The sequence below is a fragment of the Oncorhynchus gorbuscha genome, linkage group LG19 (genome assembly GCF_021184085.1).
Source record: "Oncorhynchus gorbuscha isolate QuinsamMale2020 ecotype Even-year linkage group LG19, OgorEven_v1.0, whole genome shotgun sequence".
NCBI classification, from domain to species: domain Eukaryota; kingdom Metazoa; phylum Chordata; class Actinopteri; order Salmoniformes; family Salmonidae; genus Oncorhynchus; species Oncorhynchus gorbuscha.
The window spans coordinates 71403434-71429009 of NC_060191.1; the positions used below are offsets into that span (position 1 = coordinate 71403434).

General features: G+C 44.6%; 1 protein-coding gene across 2 annotated transcripts; it reads left to right on the forward strand.

Moving 5' to 3' along the window:
- The first annotated feature begins 1227 nt into the window (after positions 1-1227).
- Positions 1228-23579, forward strand: slc33a1 (solute carrier family 33 member 1). 2 transcript variants are annotated; one of them, XM_046314128.1, is made up of 9 exons: positions 1228-1327; positions 2806-3248; positions 4088-4247; positions 4483-4678; positions 8472-8674; positions 10513-10697; positions 11026-11143; positions 22144-22359; positions 22497-23579. In XM_046314128.1, the coding sequence occupies exons 2-9, from the start codon at positions 2848-2850 to the stop codon at positions 22662-22664; spliced, it is 1647 nt and encodes a 548-aa protein (XP_046170084.1). In that variant the 5' UTR covers positions 1228-1327; positions 2806-2847; the 3' UTR covers positions 22665-23579. The 2 variants fall into 2 exon arrangements, with proteins under 2 accessions (XP_046170084.1, XP_046170085.1); XM_046314129.1 differs by lacking the exon at positions 1228-1327 and adding an exon at positions 1425-1445.
- The last annotated feature ends 1997 nt before the right edge of the window (positions 23580-25576 follow it).

Sequence of the window (25576 nt, forward strand, 5' to 3'; positions counted from 1 at the left end):
TTGCTGAATGGTAGCAAGGAGAATAGTCTATGACTTGGGTAACTGGAGTCTTTGACAATTATTTGGGCCTCTTGACACCGCCTAGTATAGAGGTCCTGGGTGGCAGGAAGTTTAGCCACAGTGATGTACTAGTCTGTACACACTACCCTCTGTAGTGCCTTGCGGTTGGATACCGAGCAGCTGCCGTACCAGGATGCTCTTGATGATGCAGTGGTATAACTTTAGGAGAATCTGGGGACCCAAATCTTTTCAGTCTCCTGAGGGATTAAAGTGGTTGTCGTGCCCTCTTCACGAATTTGTGTTGTTGCCTTCCCTCACCACCTGAGAGCGGCCAGTCAGGAGGTCCAGGATCCAGTTGCAGAGGGAGGTGTTTAGTTCCAGGGTCCTTAACTTAGTGATGAGCTTTGACGTTACTATGGTGTTGAACGCTGAGCTGTAGTCAATGAACAGCATTCTCACGTAGGTGTTCCTTTTGTCCAGGTGGGAAAGGCGAAGTGTGGAGAGTGATTGAGGTTGTGTCATCTGTGGATCTGTTGGGGCGGTTTGCGAATTGGAGTGGGTCTAAGTTTTCTGGGATGATGGTGTTGATGTGAGCCATGACCAGCCTTTCAAAGCATTTCATGGCTACCAACGTGAGTGCTATGGGGTGGTAATAATTTAGGCAGGTTACCTTCACTTTCTTAGGCACAGAGACTATGGTGGTCTGCTTGAAACATGTTGGTATTACAGACTCAGTTATGGAGAGGTTGAAAATGTCAGTGGAGACACTTGCCAGTTGGTCTGCACGTGCTCTGAGTACACATCTTGGTAATCTGTCTGGCCCCGCGGCCTTGTGAATGTTTACCTGTTTAAAGGTCTTGCTCACATCGGCTACAGAGAGCAGGATCACACAGTTGTCCGCAACAGCTGGTGCTCTCATGCATGCTTCTGTGTTGTTTGCGTCGATGCGAGTATAAAAGGCATTTAGCACTTCTGGTAGGCTCGTGTCACTGGGCAGCTTGCGGCTGGGTTTCCCTTTGTAGTCCATAATAATGTAATGTGTAACAAATAGTTAATTAAAAGAGATTAGTTGTTACAATTAACATAGATCATTTTTTATTAATGAATGTTTTATTATGATAACGTTTGCAACTGTACTGAGTGGCATGAGTGCATATGGAACCACAATAACGACATAATAATGTGTATGCATATCCTAGTGGAACAGAAATTAACTGAAGTTTGACACGTCAGCCGAAGCACTCGGACACATTTCGACGTTACACAAATACACGTCCTCGCTCTCAGCAAAACAATCTGCCGATGTTAGCGGGTGGAGGCTAAATAGGTAGCTATTTCTGTTACCTTATTAAATGTAATTCATACATAGTGCAAGGCAGTGTTTGCTGTCGACTGAACTACAACGCATTGCTTGAATGGTGATACACAATCATTATTAGATATTGGTATGTGGCGTCGTATGTCACGTTATTATAGCTCGCTAACGTGCTTATCTTATCTCATTCAACATCATTTGAGCTCCAATTACCGTTTTAACCAATATTTATTAAATTCACATTGACATTTTTGTTCGCCGATGTTTTGTGACTTCCTATCCTGTGACTTTGCTATTCTGATCCAGATGGTAACGTTACTGTTAGCTAACTAAAGCATTCATTTGGTTGCTCTGCTCTCATGCCAGTGAGGCTTTATCGGGTATTCTAGCAATACGAATAATCCGAATTTCCTTAGACAACAAATATAATAATAAACTAAACCTCTGCGTTGTTTTGATTCCCACCTGGTGTCTGCCCGGGCTGAGTCAACGGGTAATTGAGGAGGTGTTTGGCAGTACAGCTGAACATGCGTTGTCACGATGATTGGTCTGGATGAAGACTTCTAGCTAGTAACATTCTCCCATTGGTCTGGATGAAGACTTCTAACTAGTAACATTCTCCCATTGGTCTGGATGAAGACTTCTAGCTAGTAACATTCTCCCATTGGTCTGGATGAAGACTTCTAGCTAGTAACATTCTCCCATTGGTCTGGATGAAGACTTCTAGCTAGTAACATTCTCCCATTGGTCTAGTAACATTCTAGTAACATTCTCCCATTGGTCTGGATGAAGACTTATAGCTAGTAACATTCTCTCTCCCATTGGTCTGGATGAAGACTTCTAGCTAGTAACATTCTCTCTCCCATTGGTCTGGATGAAGACTTCTAGCTAGTAACATTCTCCCATTGGTCTGGATGAAGACTTCTAGCTAGTAACATTCTCCCATTGGTCTGGATGAAGACTTCTAGCTAGTAACATTCTCCCATTGGTCTGGATGAAGACTTCTAGCTAGTAACATTCTCTCTCCCATTGGTCTGGATGAAGACTTCTAGCTAGTAACATTCTCTCTCCCATTGGTCTGGATGAAGACTTCTAGCTAGTAACATTCTCTCTCCCATTGGTCTGAATGAAGATGTATAGCTAGTAACATTCTCCCATTAGTCTGGATGAAGACTTATAGCTAGTAACATTCTCCCATTGGTCTGGATTAAGATTTATAGCTAGTAACATTCTCCCATTGGTCTGGATGAAGACTTATAGCTATCAACCTTGTTTATGCAGAAGCTGAGCTCTTTTGATGATAGCTGGTGTTGTTAGGACCTCAGCCAGGACAAAAAGAGAATATCTCAGAAATGTGTCAACAATGAACATTCTTAAAGGAAGGTCTCGCTGCCTAGAGTAACCCATCTGAAAACACGTGTGTGAGGGGTAGAACACAGCAGATATTTTCCTACGAGACATTGATGAACGCCTGCTTCCTTCCTCTCCAGGTTTCCAGAGGGTAGAGCTGGTTTGATGCCCGCAGCGCCACAATGGAGCTCTCTGACTCGGTCACACATAAGAACGGGCGGCAGAGGAAGCCCGTTGTCCCCCAGGGGGACATGAGGGACGGGGACAGGGTTCTCAACACTACCCCTGACATGGAGGTGGAGGGGGAGGCGCTCCACCGAGGATCCGACGCGGAGGACAACGGACATCCCAGGGTGCGGCCTGGGATCAGAGGGGAGCTGGGGAACGTGTCTCTGCTGCTCTTCCTTTATGTCCTCCAGGGCATCCCTCTGGGCCTGGCCGGGAGCATCCCTCTCATCCTGCAGAGTAAGAACGTCAGCTACAAGGACCAGGCCTTCTTCAGCTTTGTCTTCTGGCCCTTCAGTCTCAAGCTGCTGTGGGCCCCACTGGTGGACGCGCTCTACCTGAGCCGGTTTGGACGCCGGTAAGACAAGGATTTATACCACTGATATACACTGACAAGTCCCAGAGAGTCATTCTGTTCTTTTGACCAATTGATTGATTGAAATGTTTAAACTGATTTTTTTTCATAGAAAGACAAGACACACACCGTTATGAGTTTGAATACCATCAGCGACAGATGAGCTGAGCTTGTCTGAGGCTTTAAGCACACTGTTTGATTAAATAATTAAGACTCACAAATGACTAAAGAAAGAGCCTGATGGTCACACTGTGTGACTGGCGCACGTTGTCTCTCTCTCCTCCCTGCTGCAGAGAAAAGGCACCACAGCACAGGAAGTGTTTATTGCGCTGTCCGTGTTGAAGCTACAACGTCATTTCAACCGTTTAGTTTCTTACTTGTTTCTGACTGAAAAGTTCTGTTTTTACCCGAAAAATCTCTTAATTTATTTAGGAAAAACATTCCCTATTCCCTCAAGCCTCGCTCTCTTCACGTGAAAGATGTGAGCATCACATGCAGGTGACCAATAGGACCTGATCTGTAGCGTATCTTACTCACATCAATAAATTGGTTATAACAAATACACTAACACGTGTTCATAGCTTTCACCTGGTCAGTGTGTCATGGAAAGAGCAGGTGTTCTTAATGTTTTGTACGGTCAGTGTGTCATGGAAAGAGCAGGTGTTCTTAATGTTTTGTTCGGTCAGTGTGTCATGGAAAGTGCAGGTGTTCTTAATGTTTTGTACGGTCAGTGTGTCATGGAAAGAGCAGGTGTTCTTAATGTTTTGTACGGTCAGTGTGTCATGGAAAGACTGTTGGAATCAAATGAGTTAAAGGCTCGTGATCTCCTCTCTCCCTCTCAGGAAGTCGTGGCTGGTGCCCACCCAATACCTGCTGGGTCTCTTCATGCTGTACCTGTCGGTTACCGTGGATACGCTGCTGAAAAGTGACGAGGGGCGGGGCCCCGACGTGGTGACCCTGACGGCGGTGTTCTTCATGCTGGCCTTTCTGGCAGCCACCCAGGTACACACACTTTCACTCTCACTCTTTCTCTCACACACACACACACACACACACACACACACACACACACACACACACACACACACACACACACACACACACACACACACACACACACACACACACACACACACACACACACACACACACACACACACACACACACACACACACACACACATACACACACACACGTTATTGTGATACATGACTCTGTTCTACTCCCTGATCCCAGGACATAGCAGTGGATGGCTGGGCTCTGACCATGCTGTCTAGGGAGAACGTGGGTTACGCCTCCACATGTAACTCTGTGGGACAGACGGCTGGCTACTTCCTAGGCAACGTCCTCTTCCTGGCCCTGGAGTCAGCTGACTTCTGCAACAAATACCTGAGAGCAGAGCCTAAAGAGACTGGCATCGTTACACTGTCAGGTAGGTAGGGAGGGAGAGACTGGCATCGTTACATTGTTATACTGTCAGGAAGGGAGATACTGGCATCGTTATACCATCAGGGAGGGAGATACTGGCATTGTTATACCATCAGGGAGGGAGATACTGGCATTGTTATACCATCAGGGAGGGAGATACTGGCATTGTTATACCATCAGGGAGGGAGATACTGGCATTGTTATACCATCAGGGAGGGAGAGACTGGCATTGTTATACCATCAGGAAGGGAGAGACTGGCATTGTTATACCATCAGGGAGGGAGGGAGAGACTGGCATTGTTATACCATCAGGGAGGGAGAGACTGGCATTGTTATACCATCAGGAAGGGAGAGACTGGCATTGTTATACCATCAGGAAGGGAGCTACTGGCATTGTTATACCATCAGGAAGGGAGATACTGGCATCGTTATACTGTCAGGAAGGGAGATACTGGCATCGTTATACCATCAGGGAGAGACTGGCATCGTTATACCATCAGGGAGGGAGGGAGATACTGGCATCGTTATACCATCAGGGAGGGAGATACTGGCATCGTTATACCATCAGGGAGGGAGATACTGGCATCGTTATACCATCAGGGAGGGAGGGAGATACTGGCATTGTTATACCATCAGGGAGGGAGATACTGGCATCGTTATACCATCAGGAAGGGAGGGAGATACTGGCATCGTTACATTGTGAGGGAGGGAGATACTGGCATCGTTATACCATCAGGGAGGGAGATACTGGCATTGTTATACCATCAGGGAGGGAGATACTGGCATTGTTATACCATCAGGGAGGGAGATACTGGCATCGTTATACCATCAGGGAGGGAGATACTGGCATCGTTATACCATCAGGGAGGGAGGGAGATACTGGCATTGTTATACCATCAGGGAGGGAGGAGATACTGGCATTGTTATACCATCAGGGAGGGAGATACTGGCATCGTTATACCATCAGGGAGGGAGATACTGGCATTGTTATACCATCAGGGTGGGAGATACTGGCATCGTTATACCATCAGGGAGGGAGATACTGGCATTGTTATACCATCAGGGAGATACTGGCATCGTTATACCATCAGGGAGGGAGGGAGATACTGGCATCGTTATACCATCAGGGAGGGAGATACTGGCATTGTTATACCATCAGGGAGATACTGGCATCGTTATACCATCAGGGAGGGAGATACTGGCATTGTTATACCATCAGGGAGGGAGATACTGGCATCGTTATACCATCAGGGAGGGAGGGAGATACTGGCATCGTTATACCATCAGGGAGGGAGGGAGATACTGGCATCGTTATACCATCACGGAGGGAGGGAGATACTGGCATCATTATACCATCAGGGAGGGAGGGAGATACTGGCATTGTTATACCATCAGGGAGGGAGGGAGATACTGGCATCGTTATACCATCAGGGAGGGAGGGAGATACTGGCATCGTTATACCATCAGGGAGGGAGATACTGGCATTGTTATACCATCAGGGAGGGAGGGAGATACTGGCATCGTTATACCATCAGGGAGGGAGGGAGATACTGGCATCGTTATACCATCAGGAAGGGAGGTACTGGCATTGTTATACCATCAGGGAAGCAGGTTGTCTACCATGAAGGAGGGAGTCTGGCATGTTATACCATCAAGCAGGTACTGTCTACCATCAGGGAAGGAGGGAGATACTGGCATCGTTATACCATCAGGGAGGGAGGGAGATACTGGTCGTTATACCATCAGGAGGAGATACTGGCATTGTTATACCATCAGGGAGGAGATACTGGTCGTTATACCATCAGGGAGGGAGATACTGGCATTGTTATACCATCAGGAGGAGATACTGGCATCGTTTAACCATCAGGGAGGGAGGAGGTTGTCTTATACCATCAGGGAGGGAAGCAGGTTGTCATCAGGGAGGGAGGGAGATAAGCAGGTTGTCATCAGGGAGGGAGGGAGTTGTCTATACCATCAGGTTGTGGGAGATGAAGCAGGTTGTCATCAGGGAGGGTGGGAGATACTGGCATGTTATACCATCAGGGAGGAGGAGATACTGGTCTATACCAAGCAGGGAGATACTGACATTGTTATACCATCAGGGAGGGAGATACTGGCATAGTTATACCAAGGAGAGTACTGGTCTATTCCAAGCAGGGAGTACTGGCATCGTTATTCCATCAGGGAGGGAGATACTGGTTGTTATACCATCAGGGAGGAGGGGATACTGGTCTACCATCAGGGAGGAGGGAGATACTGGTCTACCATCAGGAAGGAGGGAGATCTGGCATTGTTATAATCAGGGAGGAGGGAGATACTGGTCGTTATACCATCAGGAAGGGAGATACTGGCATTGTTATACCATCAGGTTGTCTACTGGCATCGTTATACCATCAGGAAGGGAGGGAGAGGTTGTCATGTTATACCATCAGGAAGGGAGGAGTCTACTGCATTGTTAACCATCAGGGAGGGTAGTCTGGCATCGTTATGAATCAGGGAGGGAGCAGGAGTCTACTGGCATCGTTATGAACCATCAGGAAGGTAGATCTGGCATTGTTATACCATCAGGAAGGGAGATACTGGTAGTCTAGGGTGGACGGTAAAAAAGATGAAAGCAGGTTGTCTATGAAGCTGAAGGTAGTCTATGAGGAAGCAGGTTGTCTATGAAGCAGGTTGTCTATGAAGCAGGTTGTCTATGAAGCAGGTTGTCTATGAAGCAGGTAGTCTATGAAGCAGGTAGTCTATGAAGCAGGTCGTCTATAAAGCAGGTTGTCTATGATGCAGGAAGCAGGTTGTCTATGAAGCAGGTAGTCTATGAAGCAGGTAGTCTATGAAGCAGGTTGTCTATGAAGCAGGTTGTCTATGAAGCAGGTTGTCTATGAAGCAGGTTGTCTATGAAGCAGGTAGTCTATGAAGCAGGTTGTCTATGAAGCAGGTAGTCTATGAAGCAGGTTGTCTATGAAGCAGGTAGTCTATGAAGCAGGTTGTCTATGAAGCAGGTTGTCTATGAAGCAGGTTGTCTATGAAGCAGGTAGTCTATGAAACAGGAAGAAGGTAGTCTATGAAGCTGGAAGAAGAGTGGTATATCTAGTTGAACCTTGCTATGGTCAGCTGGTATTAAGCACAATTACAGACATGCAAAGCTCGATGAACCCTTCCCTGCTGAAGAGGGAAAGTCTGTTGGCCAGGTTTTGCATTCCTTCATCTTGCCCTGAATAACAATGTGTACTAAAGACAATGGTATCAGAATTGTAGGAAAATGAGTGATTTGTGTTCTCATGCATACCATATTTACATATAATGCTATAGTCAAAGTTGGCTTTGTCCTGTCAGTCTGAAGCTCACTATGGCGTACCAGGCGAGCATTTTCTTCAGCCAAACAACGGAGTGACAGTGCCATCTGGTGGTCAATCCTTCAATCAGAGTGCAGATGTTGGTCATGTGATTAACTTAGTGGTTTTTGAGATGAGGTGAGAGAAAATAAACTGTTATTTTGGAGTGAACTTTTGGCCGATGATTTTCAGTACAGCTGTGATGGGAGAATAACGATGGTAGAATACCGATGGGAGAATACCGATGGGAGAATAACGATGGGAGAATAACGATGGGTGAATAACGATGGGTGAATAACGATGGGAGAATAACGATGGGAGAATTACGATGGGAGAATAACGATGGGTGAATAACGATAGGAGAATAAACCATGATAATCATTGCACTGTTTCATATCCCATTGCTCTGCTGTTATAATCACTCCGTGACATTGTCGTTGTCTGTGATTGGCTCCCGTGGCGCAGACTTCCTGTTTTTCTGGGGCGTGGTGTTCCTGGTGTCGACCACGCTGGTGGCCGTTATGAAGAAGGAGAACGCCAGGGGACAGCACGGGAGGAAGAAGGTCCGGGAGGAGACGCAGAGCGTCATGGAAACATACAAACTGCTGCTCTCCATCATCAAGATGCCTGCCGTGTTCACCTTCTGTAGCCTGCTGCTCACTGCTAAGGTACCCGACAGCTTACTGCACCCCAGTCAGGTTAAACAGGTCCACAGACTGTGGTCACCTTCTTTTGCCTGCTACTCACTGCTAAGGTACCCGACAGCTTACTGCAACCCAGTCAGGTTAAACAGGTCCACGGACTGGGGTCACCTTCTGTAGCCTGCTGCTCACTGCTAAGGTACCCGACAGCTTACTGCAACCCAGTCAGGTTAAACAGGTCCACGGACTGGGGTCACCTTCTGTAGCCTGCTGCTCACTGCTAAGGTACCCGACAGCTTACTGCAACCCAGTCAGGTTAAACAGGTCCACGGACTGGGGTCACCTTCTGTAGCCTGCTGCTCACTGCTAAGGTACCCGACAGCTTACTGCAACCCAGTCAGGTTAAACAGGTCCACGGACTGGGGTCACCTTCTGTAGCCTGCTGCTCACTGCTAAGATACCCGACAGCTTACTGCACCCCAGTCAGGTTAAACAGGTCCACGGACTGGGGTCACCTTCTGTAGTCTGCTGCTCACTGCTAAGGTACCCGACAGCTTACTGCAACCCAGTCAGGTTAAACAGGTCCACGGACTGGGGTCACCTTCTGTAGCCTGCTGCTCACTGCTAAGGTACCCGACAGCTTACTGCAACCCAGTCAGGTTAAACAGGTCCACGGACTGGGGTCACCTTCTGTAGCCTGCTGCTCACTGCTAAGGTACCCGACAGCTTACTGCACCCCAGTCAGGTTAAACAGGTCCACGGACTGGGGTCACCTTCTGTAGCCTGCTGCTCACTGCTAAGGTACCCGACAGCTTACTGCAACCCAGTCAGGTTAAACAGGTCCACGGACTGGGGTCACCTTCTGTAGCCTGCTGCTCACTGCTAAGGTACCCGACAGCTTACTGCACCTGACTCACCTTCAACTGTCACCCAGTTAAAGGGACACTTCGGGATTTTGCCAATGAATTCCTTTATCTACTCCCTCAGTCTGATGACCTCGTGGATACCATTTTTATGTGGCATGCTAGCAGATACCATAGACTTCCAGTCAAAATTGCACTAACGATAGATAGCATTGGCTTTTGAAACTACCTCATAACTTTCTTCATACTGGACACAGAGATGGAATTCATTGCCAAGATCCCGAAGTATCCCTTTAAGAAAGCCAGACTGTCCCACCCTGTTCATCCTCTGCTGCTCACTGCTAAGGTTTAGCTACAACGTCCCTGCATGCTAGTGCTCTCTGTAACCCAGTCAGGTTAAACAGGTCCATGGACTAACGTCACCCTGTGTAGCCTGTCACTCACCTCCGAGGTGACTACATCTAGGTCCACCGACTGGGGTCACCCTGTGTAGCCTGTCACTCACCTCCGAGGTGACTACATCTAGGTCCACCGACTGGGGTCACCCTGTGTAGCCTGTCACTCACCTCCGAGGTGACTACATCTAGGTCCACCGACTGGGGTCACCCTGTGTAGCCTGTCACTCACCTCCGAGGTGACTACATCTAGGTCCACCGACTGGGGTCACCCTGTGTAGCCTGTCACTCACCTCCGAGGTGCCCACATTTTAACCAACCTGCCTGGACAACTAGCTTAACTCACCTGCTGTGTCTAACCCCACTGTAAAGGTACCTGTACCTGACTTAGCTGTCTCTGTCTCTCTGTCTGTCTGTCTGTCTGTCTGTCTGTCTGTCTGTCTGTCTGTCTGTCCGTCCGTCCGTCCGTCCGTCCGTCCGTCCGTCCGTCCGTCCGTCCGTCCGTCCGTCCGTCCGTCCGTCCGTCCGTCCGTCCGTCCGTCCGTCCGTCTGTCTCTGTCTCTGTCTCTGTCTCTGTCTGTCTCTGTCTCTAACTCTCTCTCTCCAGATAGGTTTCTCTGCTGCAGATGCAGTGACCGGTCTGAAGCTGGTTGAGGCAGGTGTTCCTAAAGAGCAGCTGGCATTACTGGCAGTCCCCATGGTTCCACTGCAGATACTACTACCTCTCATCATCAGTAAATACACCGCGGGACCACGACCACTAGACGTTTTCTACAAGGCCTTTCCCTTCAGGTATTCTGTCTCTCTCTGTCTCTCTCTCTCTGTCTCTGTCTCTCTATGTCTCTCTCTGTCTCTCTCTCTCTCTGTCTCTGTCTCTCTATGTCTCTCTCTGTCTCTCTCTCTCTCTGTCTCTCAATGTCTCTCTCTGTCTCTGTCTCCCTCTCAATTCAATCTCTCTCTCAATTCAATTCTCTCTCTCTCTCTCTCTCTCTCTCTCTCTCTCTCTCTCTCTCTCTCTCTCTCTCTCTCTCTCTCTCTCTCTCTCTCTCTCTCTCTCTCTCTCTCTCTCTCTCTCTCTCTCTCTCTCTCTCTTCTCATACATGTGTGTTTTCCTGTGTAGGTTGTTGATAGGTCTGGGGTATGCTGTGTTGGTGTGGTGGACTCCCAGTTTAAAGCAGGAAGGGGGATTCCCTCTCTACTACTATACTATAGTCCTGTTCAGCTACGCACTGCATCAGGTAATACTGTTCACACTATATCCATCTCTGTTGTCTCTACTACACTATAGTACTGCATCAGGTAATACTGTTCACACTATCTATCCATCTCTGTTGTCTCTCTACTACACTATAGTACTGCATCAGGTACCACTATCTATCCATCTCTGTTGTCTCTACTACACTATAGTACTGCATCAGGTAATACTGTTCACACTATCTATCCATCTCTGTTGTCTCTCTACTACACTATAGTACTGCATCAGGTACCACTATCTATCCATCTCTGTTGTCTCTACTACACTATAGTACTGCATCAGGTACCACTATCTATCCATCTCTGTTGTCTCTACTACACTATAGTACTGCATCAGGTACCACTATCTATCCATCTCTGTTGTCTCTACTACACTATAGTACTGCATCAGGTACCACTATCTATCCATCTCTGTTGTCTCTACTACACTATAGTACTGCATCAGGTACCACTATCTATCCATCTCTGTTGTCTCTCTACTACACTATAGTACTGCATCAGGTACCACTATCTATCCATCTCTGTTGTCTCTACTACACTATAGTACTGCATCAGGTACCACTATCTACCCATCTCTGTTGTCTCTCTACTACACTATAGTACTGCATCAGGTACCACTATCTATCCATCTCTGTTGTCTCTACTACACTATAGTACTGCATCAGGTACCACTATCTATCCATCTCTGTTGTCTCTCTACTACACTATAGTACTGCATCAGGTAATACTGTTCACACTATCTATCCATCTCTGTTGTCTCTACTACACTATAGTACTGCATCAGGTACCACTATCTATCCATCTCTGTTGTCTCTACTACACTATAGTACTGCATCAGGTACCACTATCTATCCATCTCTGTTGTCTCTCTACTACACTATAGTACTGCATCAGGTAATACTGTTCACACTATCTATCCATCTCTGTTGTCTCTACTACACTATAGTACTGCATCAGGTACCACTATCTATCCATCTCTGTTGTCTCTACTACACTATAGTACTGCATCAGGTACCACTATCTATCCATCTCTGTTGTCTCTCTACTACACTATAGTACTGCATCAGGTACCACTATCTATCCATCTCTGTTGTCTCTCTACTACACTATAGTACTGCATCAGGTACCACTATCTATCCATCTCTGTTGTCTCTACTACACTATAGTACTGCATCAGGTACCACTATCTATCCATCTCTGTTGTCTCTCTACTACACTATAGTACTGCATCAGGTACCACTATCTATCCATCTCTGTTGTCTCTACTACACTATAGTACTGCATCAGGTACCACTATCTATCCATCTCTGTTGTCTCTACTACTACACTATAGTACTGCATCAGGTACCACTATCTATCCATCTCTGTTGTCTCTCTACTACACTATAGTACTGCATCAGGTAATACTGTTCACACTATATCCATCTCTGTTGTCTCTCTACTACACTATAGTACTGCATCAGGTACCACTATCTATCCATCTCTGTTGTCTCTCTACTACACTATAGTACTGCATCAGGTAATACTGTTCACACTATCTATCCATCTCTGTTGTCTCTCTACTACACTATAGTACTGCATCAGGTACCACTATCTATCCATCTCTGTTGTCTCTACTACACTATAGTACTGCATCAGGTACCACTATCTATCCATCTCTGTTGTCTCTACTACTACACTATAGTACTGCATCAGGTACCACTATCTATCCATCTCTGTTGTCTCTACTACTACACTATAGTACTGCATCAGGTACCACTATCTATCCATCTCTGTTGTCTCTCTACTACACTATAGTACTGCATCAGGTACCACTATCTATCCATCTCTGTTGTCTCTACTACTACACTATAGTACTGCATCAGGTACCACTATCTATCCATCTCTGTTGTCTCTACTACACTATAGTACTGCATCAGGTAATACTGTTCACACTATCTATCCATCTCTGTTGTCTCTCTACTACACTATAGTACTGCATCAGGTACCACTATCTATCCATCTCTGTTGTCTCTACTACTACACTATAGTACTGCATCAGGTACCACTATCTATCCATCTCTGTTGTCTCTCTACTACACTATAGTACTGCATCAGGTACCACTATCTATCCATCTCTGTTGTCTCTCTACTACACTATAGTACTGCATCAGGTAATACTGTTCACACTATATCCATCTCTGTTGTCTCTCTACTACACTATAGTACTGCATCAGGTACCACTATCTATCCATCTCTGTTGTCTCTACTACACTATAGTACTGCATCAGGTAATACTGTTCACACTATCTATCCATCTCTGTTGTCTCTCTACTACACTATAGTACTGCATCAGGTACCACTATCTATCCATCTCTGTTGTCTCTACTACACTATAGTACTGCATCAGGTACCACTATCTATCCATCTCTGTTGTCTCTACTACACTATAGTACTGCATCAGGTACCACTATCTATCCATCTCTGTTGTCTCTACTACTACACTATAGTACTGCATCAGGTACCACTATCTATCCATCTCTGTTGTCTCTCTACTACACTATAGTACTGCATCAGGTACCACTATCTATCCATCTCTGTTGTCTCTCTACTACACTATAGTACTGCATCAGGTAATACTGTTCACACTATCTATCCATCTCTGTTGTCTCTACTACACTATAGTACTGCATCAGGTACCACTATCTATCCATCTCTGTTGTCTCTACTACTACACTATAGTACTGCATCAGGTACCACTATCTATCCATCTCTGTTGTCTCTCTACTACACTATCGTACTGCATCAGGTACCACTATCTATCCATCTCTGTTGTCTCTACTACTACACTATAGTACTGCATCAGGTAATACTGTTCACACTATCTATCCATCTCTGTTGTCTCTCTACTACACTATAGTACTGCATCAGGTACCACTATCTATCCATCTCTGTTGTCTCTACTACACTATAGTACTGCATCAGGTACCACTATCTATCCATCTCTGTTGTCTCTCTACTACACTATAGTACTGCATCAGGTAATACTGTTCACACTATCTATCCATCTCTGTTGTCTCTACTACACTATAGTACTGCATCAGGTACCACTATCTATCCATCTCTGTTGTCTCTACTACTACACTATAGTACTGCATCAGGTACCACTATCTATCCATCTCTGTTGTCTCTCTACTACACTATAGTACTGCATCAGGTACCACTATCTATCCATCTCTGTTGTCTCTACTACACTATAGTACTGCATCAGGTACCACTATCTATCCATCTCTGTTGTCTCTACTACACTATAGTACTGCATCAGGTACCACTATCTATCCATCTCTGTTGTCTCTACTACACTATAGTACTGCATCAGGTACCACTATCTATCCATCTCTGTTGTCTCTACTACACTATAGTACTGCATCAGGTACCACTATCTATCCATCTCTGTTGTCTCTCTACTACACTATAGTACTGCATCAGGTACCACTATCTATCCATCTCTGTTGTCTCTACTACACTATAGTACTGCATCAGGTACCACTATCTATCCATCTCTGTTGTCTCTACTACACTATAGTACTGCATCAGGTACCACTATCTATCCATCTCTGTTGTCTCTCTACTACACTATAGTACTGCATCAGGTAATACTGTTCACACTATATCCATCTCTGTTGTCTCTCTACTACACTATAGTACTGCATCAGGTACCACTATCTATCCATCTCTGTTGTCTCTACTACTACACTATAGTACTGCATCAGGTACCACTATCTATCCATCTCTGTTGTCTCTACTACACTATAGTACTGCATCAGGTACCACTATCTATCCATCTCTGTTGTCTCTCTACTACACTATAGTACTGCATCAGGTACCACTATCTATCCATCTCTGTTGTCTCTCTACTACACTATAGTACTGCATCAGGTACCACTATCTATCCATCTCTGTTGTCTCTACTACACTATAGTACTGCATCAGGTACCACTATCTATCCATCTATGTTGTCTCTCTACTACACTATAGTACTGCATCAGGTACCACTATCTATCCATCTCTGTTGTCTCTCTACTACACTATAGTACTGCATCAGGTACCACTATCTATCCATCTCTGTTGTCTCTCTACTACACTATAGTACTGCATCAGGTACCACTATCTATCCATCTCTGTTGTCTCTACTACACTATAGTACTGCATCAGGTAATACTGTTCACACTATCTATCCATCTCTGTTGTCTCTACTACACTATAGTACTGCATCAGGTACCACTATCTATCCATCTCTGTTGTCTCTCTACTACACTATAGTACTGCATCAGGTACCACTATCTATCCATCTCTGTTGTCTCTACTACTACACTATAGTACTGCATCAGGTAATACTGTTCACACTATCTATCCATCTCTGTTGTCTCTCTACTACACTATAGTACTGCATCAGGTACCACTATCTATCCATCTCTGTTGTCTCTACTACACTATAGTACTGCATCAGGTAATACTGTTCACACTATCTATCCATCTCTGTTGTCTCTCTACTACACTATAGTACTGCATCAGGTACCACTATCTATCCATCTCTGTTGTCTCTACTACACTATAGTACTGCATCAGGTAATACTGTTCACACTATCTATCCATCTCTGTTGTCTCTCAACTACACTATAGTACTGCATCAGGTACCACTATCTATCCATCTCTGTTGTCTCTACTACACTATAGTACTGCATCAGGTACCACTATCTATCCATCTCTGTTGTCTCTACTACACTATAGTACTGCATCAGGTACCACTATCTATCCATCTCTGTTGTCTCTACTACACTATAGTACTGCATCAGGTACCACTATCTATCCATCTCTGTTGTCTCTACTACACTATAGTACTGCATCAGGTACCACTATCTATCCATCTCTGTTGTCTCTACTACACTATAGTACTGCATCAGGTACCACTATCTATCCATCTCTGTTGTCTCTACTACACTATAGTACTGCATCAGGTACCACTATCTATCCATCTCTGTTGTCTCTCTACTACACTATAGTACTGCATCAGGTACCACTATCTATCCATCTCTGTTGTCTCTACTACACTATAGTACTGCATCAGGTACCACTATCTATCCATCTCTGTTGTCTCTCTACTACACTATAGTACTGCATCAGGTACCACTATCTATCCATCTCTGTTGTCTCTCTACTACACTATAGTACTGCATCAGGTACCACTATCTATCCATCTCTGTTGTCTCTACTACACTATAGTACTGCATCAGGTACCACTATCTATCCATCTCTGTTGTCTCTACTACACTATAGTACTGCATCAGGTACCACTATCTATCCATCTCTGTTGTCTCTCTACTACACTATAGTACTGCATCAGGTAATACTGTTCACACTATATCCATCTCTGTTGTCTCTCTACTACACTATAGTACTGCATCAGGTACCACTATCTATCCATCTCTGTTGTCTCTACTACTACACTATAGTACTGCATCAGGTACCACTATCTATCCATCTCTGTTGTCTCTACTACACTATAGTACTGCATCAGGTACCACTATCTATCCATCTCTGTTGTCTCTCTACTACACTATAGTACTGCATCAGGTACCACTATCTATCCATCTCTGTTGTCTCTCTACTACACTATAGTACTGCATCAGGTACCACTATCTATCCATCTCTGTTGTCTCTACTACACTATAGTACTGCATCAGGTACCACTATCTATCCATCTATGTTGTCTCTCTACTACACTATAGTACTGCATCAGGTACCACTATCTATCCATCTCTGTTGTCTCTCTACTACACTATAGTACTGCATCAGGTACCACTATCTATCCATCTCTGTTGTCTCTCTACTACACTATAGTACTGCATCAGGTACCACTATCTATCCATCTCTGTTGTCTCTACTACACTATAGTACTGCATCAGGTAATACTGTTCACACTATCTATCCATCTCTGTTGTCTCTACTACACTATAGTACTGCATCAGGTACCACTATCTATCCATCTCTGTTGTCTCTCTACTACACTATAGTACTGCATCAGGTACCACTATCTATCCATCTCTGTTGTCTCTACTACTACACTATAGTACTGCATCAGGTAATACTGTTCACACTATCTATCCATCTCTGTTGTCTCTCTACTACACTATAGTACTGCATCAGGTACCACTATCTATCCATCTCTGTTGTCTCTACTACACTATAGTACTGCATCAGGTAATACTGTTCACACTATCTATCCATCTCTGTTGTCTCTCTACTACACTATAGTACTGCATCAGGTACCACTATCTATCCATCTCTGTTGTCTCTACTACACTATAGTACTGCATCAGGTAATACTGTTCACACTATCTATCCATCTCTGTTGTCTCTCAACTACACTATAGTACTGCATCAGGTACCACTATCTATCCATCTCTGTTGTCTCTACTACACTATAGTACTGCATCAGGTACCACTATCTATCCATCTCTGTTGTCTCTACTACACTATAGTACTGCATCAGGTACCACTATCTATCCATCTCTGTTGTCTCTACTACACTATAGTACTGCATCAGGTACCACTATCTATCCATCTCTGTTGTCTCTCTACTACACTATAGTACTGCATCAGGTACCACTATCTATCCATCTCTGTTGTCTCTACTACACTATAGTACTGCATCAGGTACCACTATCTATCCATCTCTGTTGTCTCTACTACACTATAGTACTGCATCAGGTACCACTATCTATCCATCTCTGTTGTCTCTACTACACTATAGTACTGCATCAGGTACCACTATCTATCCATCTATGTTGTCTCTCTACTACACTATAGTACTGCATCAGGTACCACTATCTATCCATCTCTGTTGTCTCTCTACTACACTATAGTACTGCATCAGGTACCACTATCTATCCATCTCTGCTGTCTCTCTACTACACTATAGTACTGCATCAGGTACCACTATCTATCCATCTCTGTTGTCTCTACTACACTATAGTACTGCATCAGGTAATACTGTTCACACTATCTATCCATCTCTGTTGTCTCTACTACACTATAGTACTGCATCAGGTACCACTATCTATCCATCTCTGTTGTCTCTCTACTACACTATAGTACTGCATCAGGTACCACTATCTATCCATCTCTGTTGTCTCTACTACTACACTATAGTACTGCATCAGGTAATACTGTTCACACTATCTATCCATCTCTGTTGTCTCTCTACTACACTATAGTACTGCATCAGGTACCACTATCTATCCATCTCTGTTGTCTCTACTACACTATAGTACTGCATCAGGTAATACTGTTCACACTATCTATCCATCTCTGTTGTCTCTCTACTACACTATAGTACTGCATCAGGTACCACTATCTATCCATCTCTGTTGTCTCTACTACACTATAGTACTGCATCAGGTAATACTGTTCACACTATCTATCCATCTCTGTTGTCTCTCAACTACACTATAGTACTGCATCAGGTACCACTATCTATCCATCTCTGTTGTCTCTACTACACTATAGTACTGCATCAGGTACCACTATCTATCCATCTCTGTTGTCTCTACTACACTATAGTACTGCATCAGGTACCACTATCTATCCATCTCTGTTGTCTCTACTACACTATAGTACTGCATCAGGTACCACTATCTATCCATCTCTGTTGTCTCTCTACTACACTATAGTACTGCATCAGGTACCACTATCTATCCATCTCTGTTGTCTCTACTACACTATAGTACTGCATCAGGTAATACTGTTCACACTATCTATCCATCTCTGTTGTCTCTACTACACTATAGTACTGCATCAGGTACCACTATCTATCCATCTCTGTTGTCTCTACTACACTATAGTACTGCATCAGGTAATACTGTTCACACTATCTATCCATCTCTGTTCTCTACTACACTATAGTACTGCATCAGGTACCACTATCTATCCATCTCTGTTGTCTCTCTACTACACTATAGTACTGCATCAGGTAATACTGTTCACACTATCTATCCATCTCTGTTGTCTCTACTACACTATAGTACTGCATCAGGTACCACTATCTATCCATCTCTGTTGTCTCTACTACACTATAGTACTGCATCAGGTAATACTGTTCACACTATATCCATCTCTGTTGTCTCTCTACTACACTATAGTACTGCATCAGGTACCACTATCTATCCATCTCTGTTGTCTCTACTACACTATAGTACTGCATCAGGTACCACTATCTATCCATCTCTGTTGTCTCTACTACACTATAGTACTGCATCAGGTACCACTATCTATCCATCTCTGTTGTCTCTACTACACTATAGTACTGCATCAGGTACCACTATCTATCCATCTCTGTTGTCTCTCTACTACACTATAGTACTGCATCAGGTACCACTATCTATCCATCTCTGTTGTCTCTACTACACTATAGTACTGCATCAGGTACCACTATCTATCCATCTCTGTTGTCTCTACTACACTATAGTACTGCATCAGGTACCACTATCTATCCATCTCTGTTGTCTCTACTACACTATAGTACTGCATCAGGTACCACTATCTATCCATCTATGTTGTCTCTCTACTACACTATAGTACTGCATCAGGTACCACTATCTATCCATCTCTGTTGTCTCTCTACTACACTATAGTACTGCATCAGGTACCACTATCTATCCATCTCTGCTGTCTCTCTACTACACTATAGTACTGCATCAGGTACCACTATCTATCCATCTCTGTTGTCTCTACTACACTATAGTACTGCATCAGGTAATACTGTTCACACTATCTATCCATCTCTGTTGTCTCTACTACACTATAGTACTGCATCAGGTACCACTATCTATCCATCTCTGTTGTCTCTCTACTACACTATAGTACTGCATCAGGTACCACTATCTATCCATCTCTGTTGTCTCTACTACTACACTATAGTACTGCATCAGGTAATACTGTTCACACTATCTATCCATCTCTGTTGTCTCTCTACTACACTATAGTACTGCATCAGGTACCACTATCTATCCATCTCTGTTGTCTCTACTACACTATAGTACTGCATCAGGTAATACTGTTCACACTATCTATCCATCTCTGTTGTCTCTCTACTACACTATAGTACTGCATCAGGTACCACTATCTATCCATCTCTGTTGTCTCTACTACACTATAGTACTGCATCAGGTAATACTGTTCACACTATCTATCCATCTCTGTTGTCTCTCAACTACACTATAGTACTGCATCAGGTACCACTATCTATCCATCTCTGTTGTCTCTACTACACTATAGTACTGCATCAGGTACCACTATCTATCCATCTCTGTTGTCTCTACTACACTATAGTACTGCATCAGGTACCACTATCTATCCATCTCTGTTGTCTCTACTACACTATAGTACTGCATCAGGTACCACTATCTATCCATCTCTGTTGTCTCTCTACTACACTATAGTACTGCATCAGGTACCACTATCTATCCATCTCTGTTGTCTCTACTACACTATAGTACTGCATCAGGTAATACTGTTCACACTATCTATCCATCTCTGTTGTCTCTACTACACTATAGTACTGCATCAGGTACCACTATCTATCCATCTCTGTTGTCTCTACTACACTATAGTACTGCATCAGGTAATACTGTTCACACTATCTATCCATCTCTGTTGTCTCTACTACACTATAGTACTGCATCAGGTACCACTATCTATCCATCTCTGTTGTCTCTCTACTACACTATAGTACTGCATCAGGTAATACTGTTCACACTATCTATCCATCTCTGTTGTCTCTACTACACTATAGTACTGCATCAGGTACCACTATCTATCCATCTCTGTTGTCTCTACTACACTATAGTACTGCATCAGGTAATACTGTTCACACTATATCCATCTCTGTTGTCTCTCTACTACACTATAGTACTGCATCAGGTACCACTATCTATCCATCTCTGTTGTCTCTACTACACTATAGTACTGCATCAGGTACCACTATCTATCCATCTCTGTTGTCTCTACTACACTATAGTACTGCATCAGGTACCACTATCTATCCATCTCTGTTGTCTCTACTACACTATAGTACTGCATCAGGTACCACTATCTATCCATCTCTGTTGTCTCTACTACTACACTATAGTACTGCATCAGGTAATACTGTTCACACTATCTATCCATCTCTGTTGTCTCTACTACACTATAGTACTGCATCAGGTACCACTATCTATCCATCTCTGTTGTCTCTACTACACTATAGTACTGCATCAGGTACCACTATCTATCCATCTCTGTTGTCTCTACTACACTATAGTACTGCATCAGGTACCACTATCTATCCATCTCTGTTGTCTCTACTACACTATAGTACTGCATCAGGTAATACTGTTCACACTATCTATCCATCTCTGTTGTCTCTACTACACTATAGTACTGCATCAGGTACCACTATCTATCCATCTCTGTTGTCTCTACTACTACACTATAGTACTGCATCAGGTACCACTATCTATCCATCTCTGTTGTCTCTACTACCATTTCTCTGCTCTCTCTCCCTCCCTCCCTTTCTCTGCTCTCTCTCCCTCCCTCCCTTTCTCTGCTCTCTCCCCCTCCCTCCCTTTCTCTGCTCTCTCTCCCTCCCTCCCTTTCTCTGCTCTCTCTCCCTCCCTCCCTTTCTCTGCTCTCTCTCCCTCCCTCCCTTTCTCTGCTCTCTCCCTCCCTCCCTTTCTCTGCTCTCTCTCCCCCCCTCCATTTCTCTGCTCTCTCTCCCTCCCTCCATTTCTCTGCTCTCTCTCCCTCCCTCCCTTTCTCTGCTCTCTCTCCCTCCCTCCCGTTCTCTGCTCCCTCCCTACCCCTGCCTTTCTCTCCTGCTCTTCAATGTGAAATAAGGCCACTATATAACCGCTTGATCCAGCTTGGGACACCACCCACTCCTACCTTTCCCCTCCTTTACCCACAGGTGGCGCTGTACAGCATGTATGTGGCCTGTATGGCTTTCCATGCTAAAGTGAGTGACCCAGTGATCGGTGGGACCTACATGACCCTGCTGAACACGGTCACCAACCTAGGGGGCAATTGGCCCTCCACCCTGGCATTGTGGATGGTCGACCCACTCACCTCTAAGGAGTGCCAGGGAGCCGTCGGACAGAGCTGTGGCTCCTCAGAGGAGGCTGGGGTATGTGAGAGAGAGAATTACCTGACCATTATCTCATTTATAATGTCGTAGTTCATTGAATAGCTATGATGTGAATATTCGTGGAAACACTTGTGTTGAATGTGTCTCTTTCTGTCTCCCTCTCCTCCCCGCTACAGCTGTGTGTAAAGGAGGGCGGTGTGTGTGTGACGTCGTTGGATGGTTACTATGTGGAGTCGGTGGTGTGTGCGTTGATAGGACTAACGTGGTGGGTGTGGCTAGGGAAGAGGATGAGAAGGCTACAGGACCAGAGCCCTGCAGCTTGGAGGTGCAGGATCGGTCAATGACAACGTTCACCCAGCTCCTGACCTGCACAACCCCTTTCCTGACTCCAGCAAGGCCAATCGCCAGACAGCTACAGTCTGATATAAAAGCCTCCTCTCTTATCTTTTCCTCTCGCTCAGTTTCAGTTGGTCTATGTTGGTCTTTCTCTGTCCGTCACTGTCCCTCTCAGTCCCTCTCTCACCCTTCTCTGATGACTCTTATCCTTCTCCATTCTTCCCAACCTTCTCTGATGACTCTTATCCGTCTCCATTCTTCCCAACCTTCTCTGATGACTCTTATCCGTCTCCATTCTTCCCACCCTTCTCTGATGACTCTTATCCGTCTCCATTCTTCCCAACCTTCTCTGATGACTCTTATCCGTCTCCATTCTTCCCAACCTTCTCTGATGACTCTTATCCGTCTCCATTCTTCCCAACCTTCTCTGATGACTCTTATCCGTCTCCATTCTTCCCAACCTTCTCTGATGACTCTTATCCGTCTCCATTCTTCCCAACCTTCTCTGATGACTCTTATCCGTCTCCATTCTTCCCAACCTTCTCTGATGACTCTTATCCGTCTCCATTCTTCCCAACCTTCTCTGATGACTCTTATCCGTCTCCATTCTTCCCAACCTTCTCTGATGACTCTTATCCGTCTCCATTCTTCCCAACCTTCTCTGATGACTCTTATCCGTCTCCATTCTTCCCAACCTTCTCTGATGACTCTTATCCGTCTCCATTCTTCCCAACCTTCTCTGATGACTCTTATCCGTCTCCATTCTTCCCACCCTTCTCTGATGACTCTTATCCGTCTCCATTCTTCCCAACCTTCTCTGATGACTCTTATCCGTCTCCATTCTTCCCACCCTTCTCTGATGACTCTTATCCGTCTCCATTCTTCCCAACCTTCTCTGATGACTCTTATCCGTCTCCATTCTTCCCAACCTTCTCTGATGACTCTTATCCGTCTCCATTCTTCCCAACCTTCTCTGATGACTCTTATCCGTCTCCATTCTTCCCAACCTTCTCTGATGACTCTTATCCGTCTCCATTCTTCCCAACCTTCTCTGATGACTCTTATCCGTCTCCATTCTTCCCAACCTTCTCTTTCTCTGCCCGGTGTGTGTACATTGTCCTTCGGCACTTATTTCTTTGAAATACCTGTAGCTGTGGTCTGGCTACCACATGACTATGGACCATAACAGTCAATAACAACAGTCCACTTCCTGCTTGTACCATCACATCTTCACCAGGACTTCTGCCGCTTCGACTACTTTATGTCCCATTGGAAAGAAAACAAAGAAGGAACTATTGTTCTTGCTAGGGAATATTTACAGTAGACATTTACTCTGGGAAATCGATGATCCTTCTTCTCTTACCACATTCTCGGTATCTTAAACTATTTCATTAGACTAGTCACTTGTCGTTATTTGTGCCTTTGCTAGGTTCTTCAGACTGTCATTATAAAGTTGGCTGATATTTGAAAAGACATGAATAATCAATGGTCATCAAAAAGCACACCCACATTAAATGTTGAGATGTCGGCCTGCTTGATTAACAGGTCGATTGTGTCTGCAGCATGGAGTCAGAAATGCCTACTGTATTGTTGATGCGAACCCATAGCCCCTTCGTCAGAAATGCCAACTGTATTGTTGATGGGAACCCATAGCCCCTTCGTCAGAAATGCCTACTGTATTGTTGATGTGAACCCATAGCCCCTTCGTCAGAAATGCCTACTGTATTGTTGATGTGAACCCATAGCCCCTTCGTCAGAAATGCCTACTGTATTGTTGATGGGAACCCATAGCCCCTTCGTCAGAAATGCCTACTGTATTGTTGATGGGAACCCATAGCCCCTTCGTCAGAAATGCCTACTGTATTGTTGATGGGAACCCATAGCCCCTTCGTCAGAAATGCCAACTGTATTGTTGATGCGAACCCATAGCCCCTTCGTCAGAAATGCCTACTGTATTGTTGATGGGAACCCATAGCCCCTTCGTCAGAAATGCCTACTGTATTGTTGATGGGAACCCATAGCCCCTTCGTCAGAAATGCCAACTGTATTGTTGATGGGAACCCATAGCCCCTTCGTCAGAAATGCCTACTGTATTGTTGATGGGAACCCATAGCCCCTTCGTCAGAAATGCCTACTGTATTGTTGATGGGAACCCATAGCCCCTTCGTCAGAAATGCCTAAACTATAACAGTACTGTTTTAATAGATGTCTGTCATTTTGGGGGATGACAACAGTATTTTCTCTAAACCAGCAATGAGAGGTCAGAGGTTGTGTGAAAGGGACCAGTCAGGTCTGGATCTGGGATCAATTTGTAAGTCGCTCTGGATAAGAGCGTCTGCTAAATGACTTAAATGTAATGTAAATGGATCACTTATAATGGTTCTGTTTGGATTTGTGTGATAGAAATGATCATTTTCTGTGTATTTGTTGAAATGAACAAGAGGTTTTTGTGTGTGTGTGGTGGTGGTGGGGGGTCTCTGCTGTGTTCCACATCAGGCTGCACAAATTTTGTTTATTTTTAAATTGAAACCTGATCATTCAGCTTCTCTGTTTCTCTCTTCATTTCTGTCCTGAACCACAGGTCCAAATTCAGACGTGGCTCAGTTTCTAAATGTGAAAGTCGGGGTTGGGGTAAAATGAGATGATCCTAGATCAGGTGTTTCTCCTTTGTGGGGGACAACAACAAAAAACTGCACACTGAGTTTCAACATGGATGTAAAGCCTTCATACTGTAAGTGAGTTTCCACACGGATGTAAAGCCTTCATACTGTGAGTGAGTTTCCACACGGATGTAAAGCCTTCATACTGTAAGTGAGTTTCCACACGGATGTAAAGCCTTCATACTGTAAGTGAGTTTCCACACGGATGTAAAGCCTTCATACTGTAAGTGAGTTTCCACACGGATGTATAGCCTTCATAC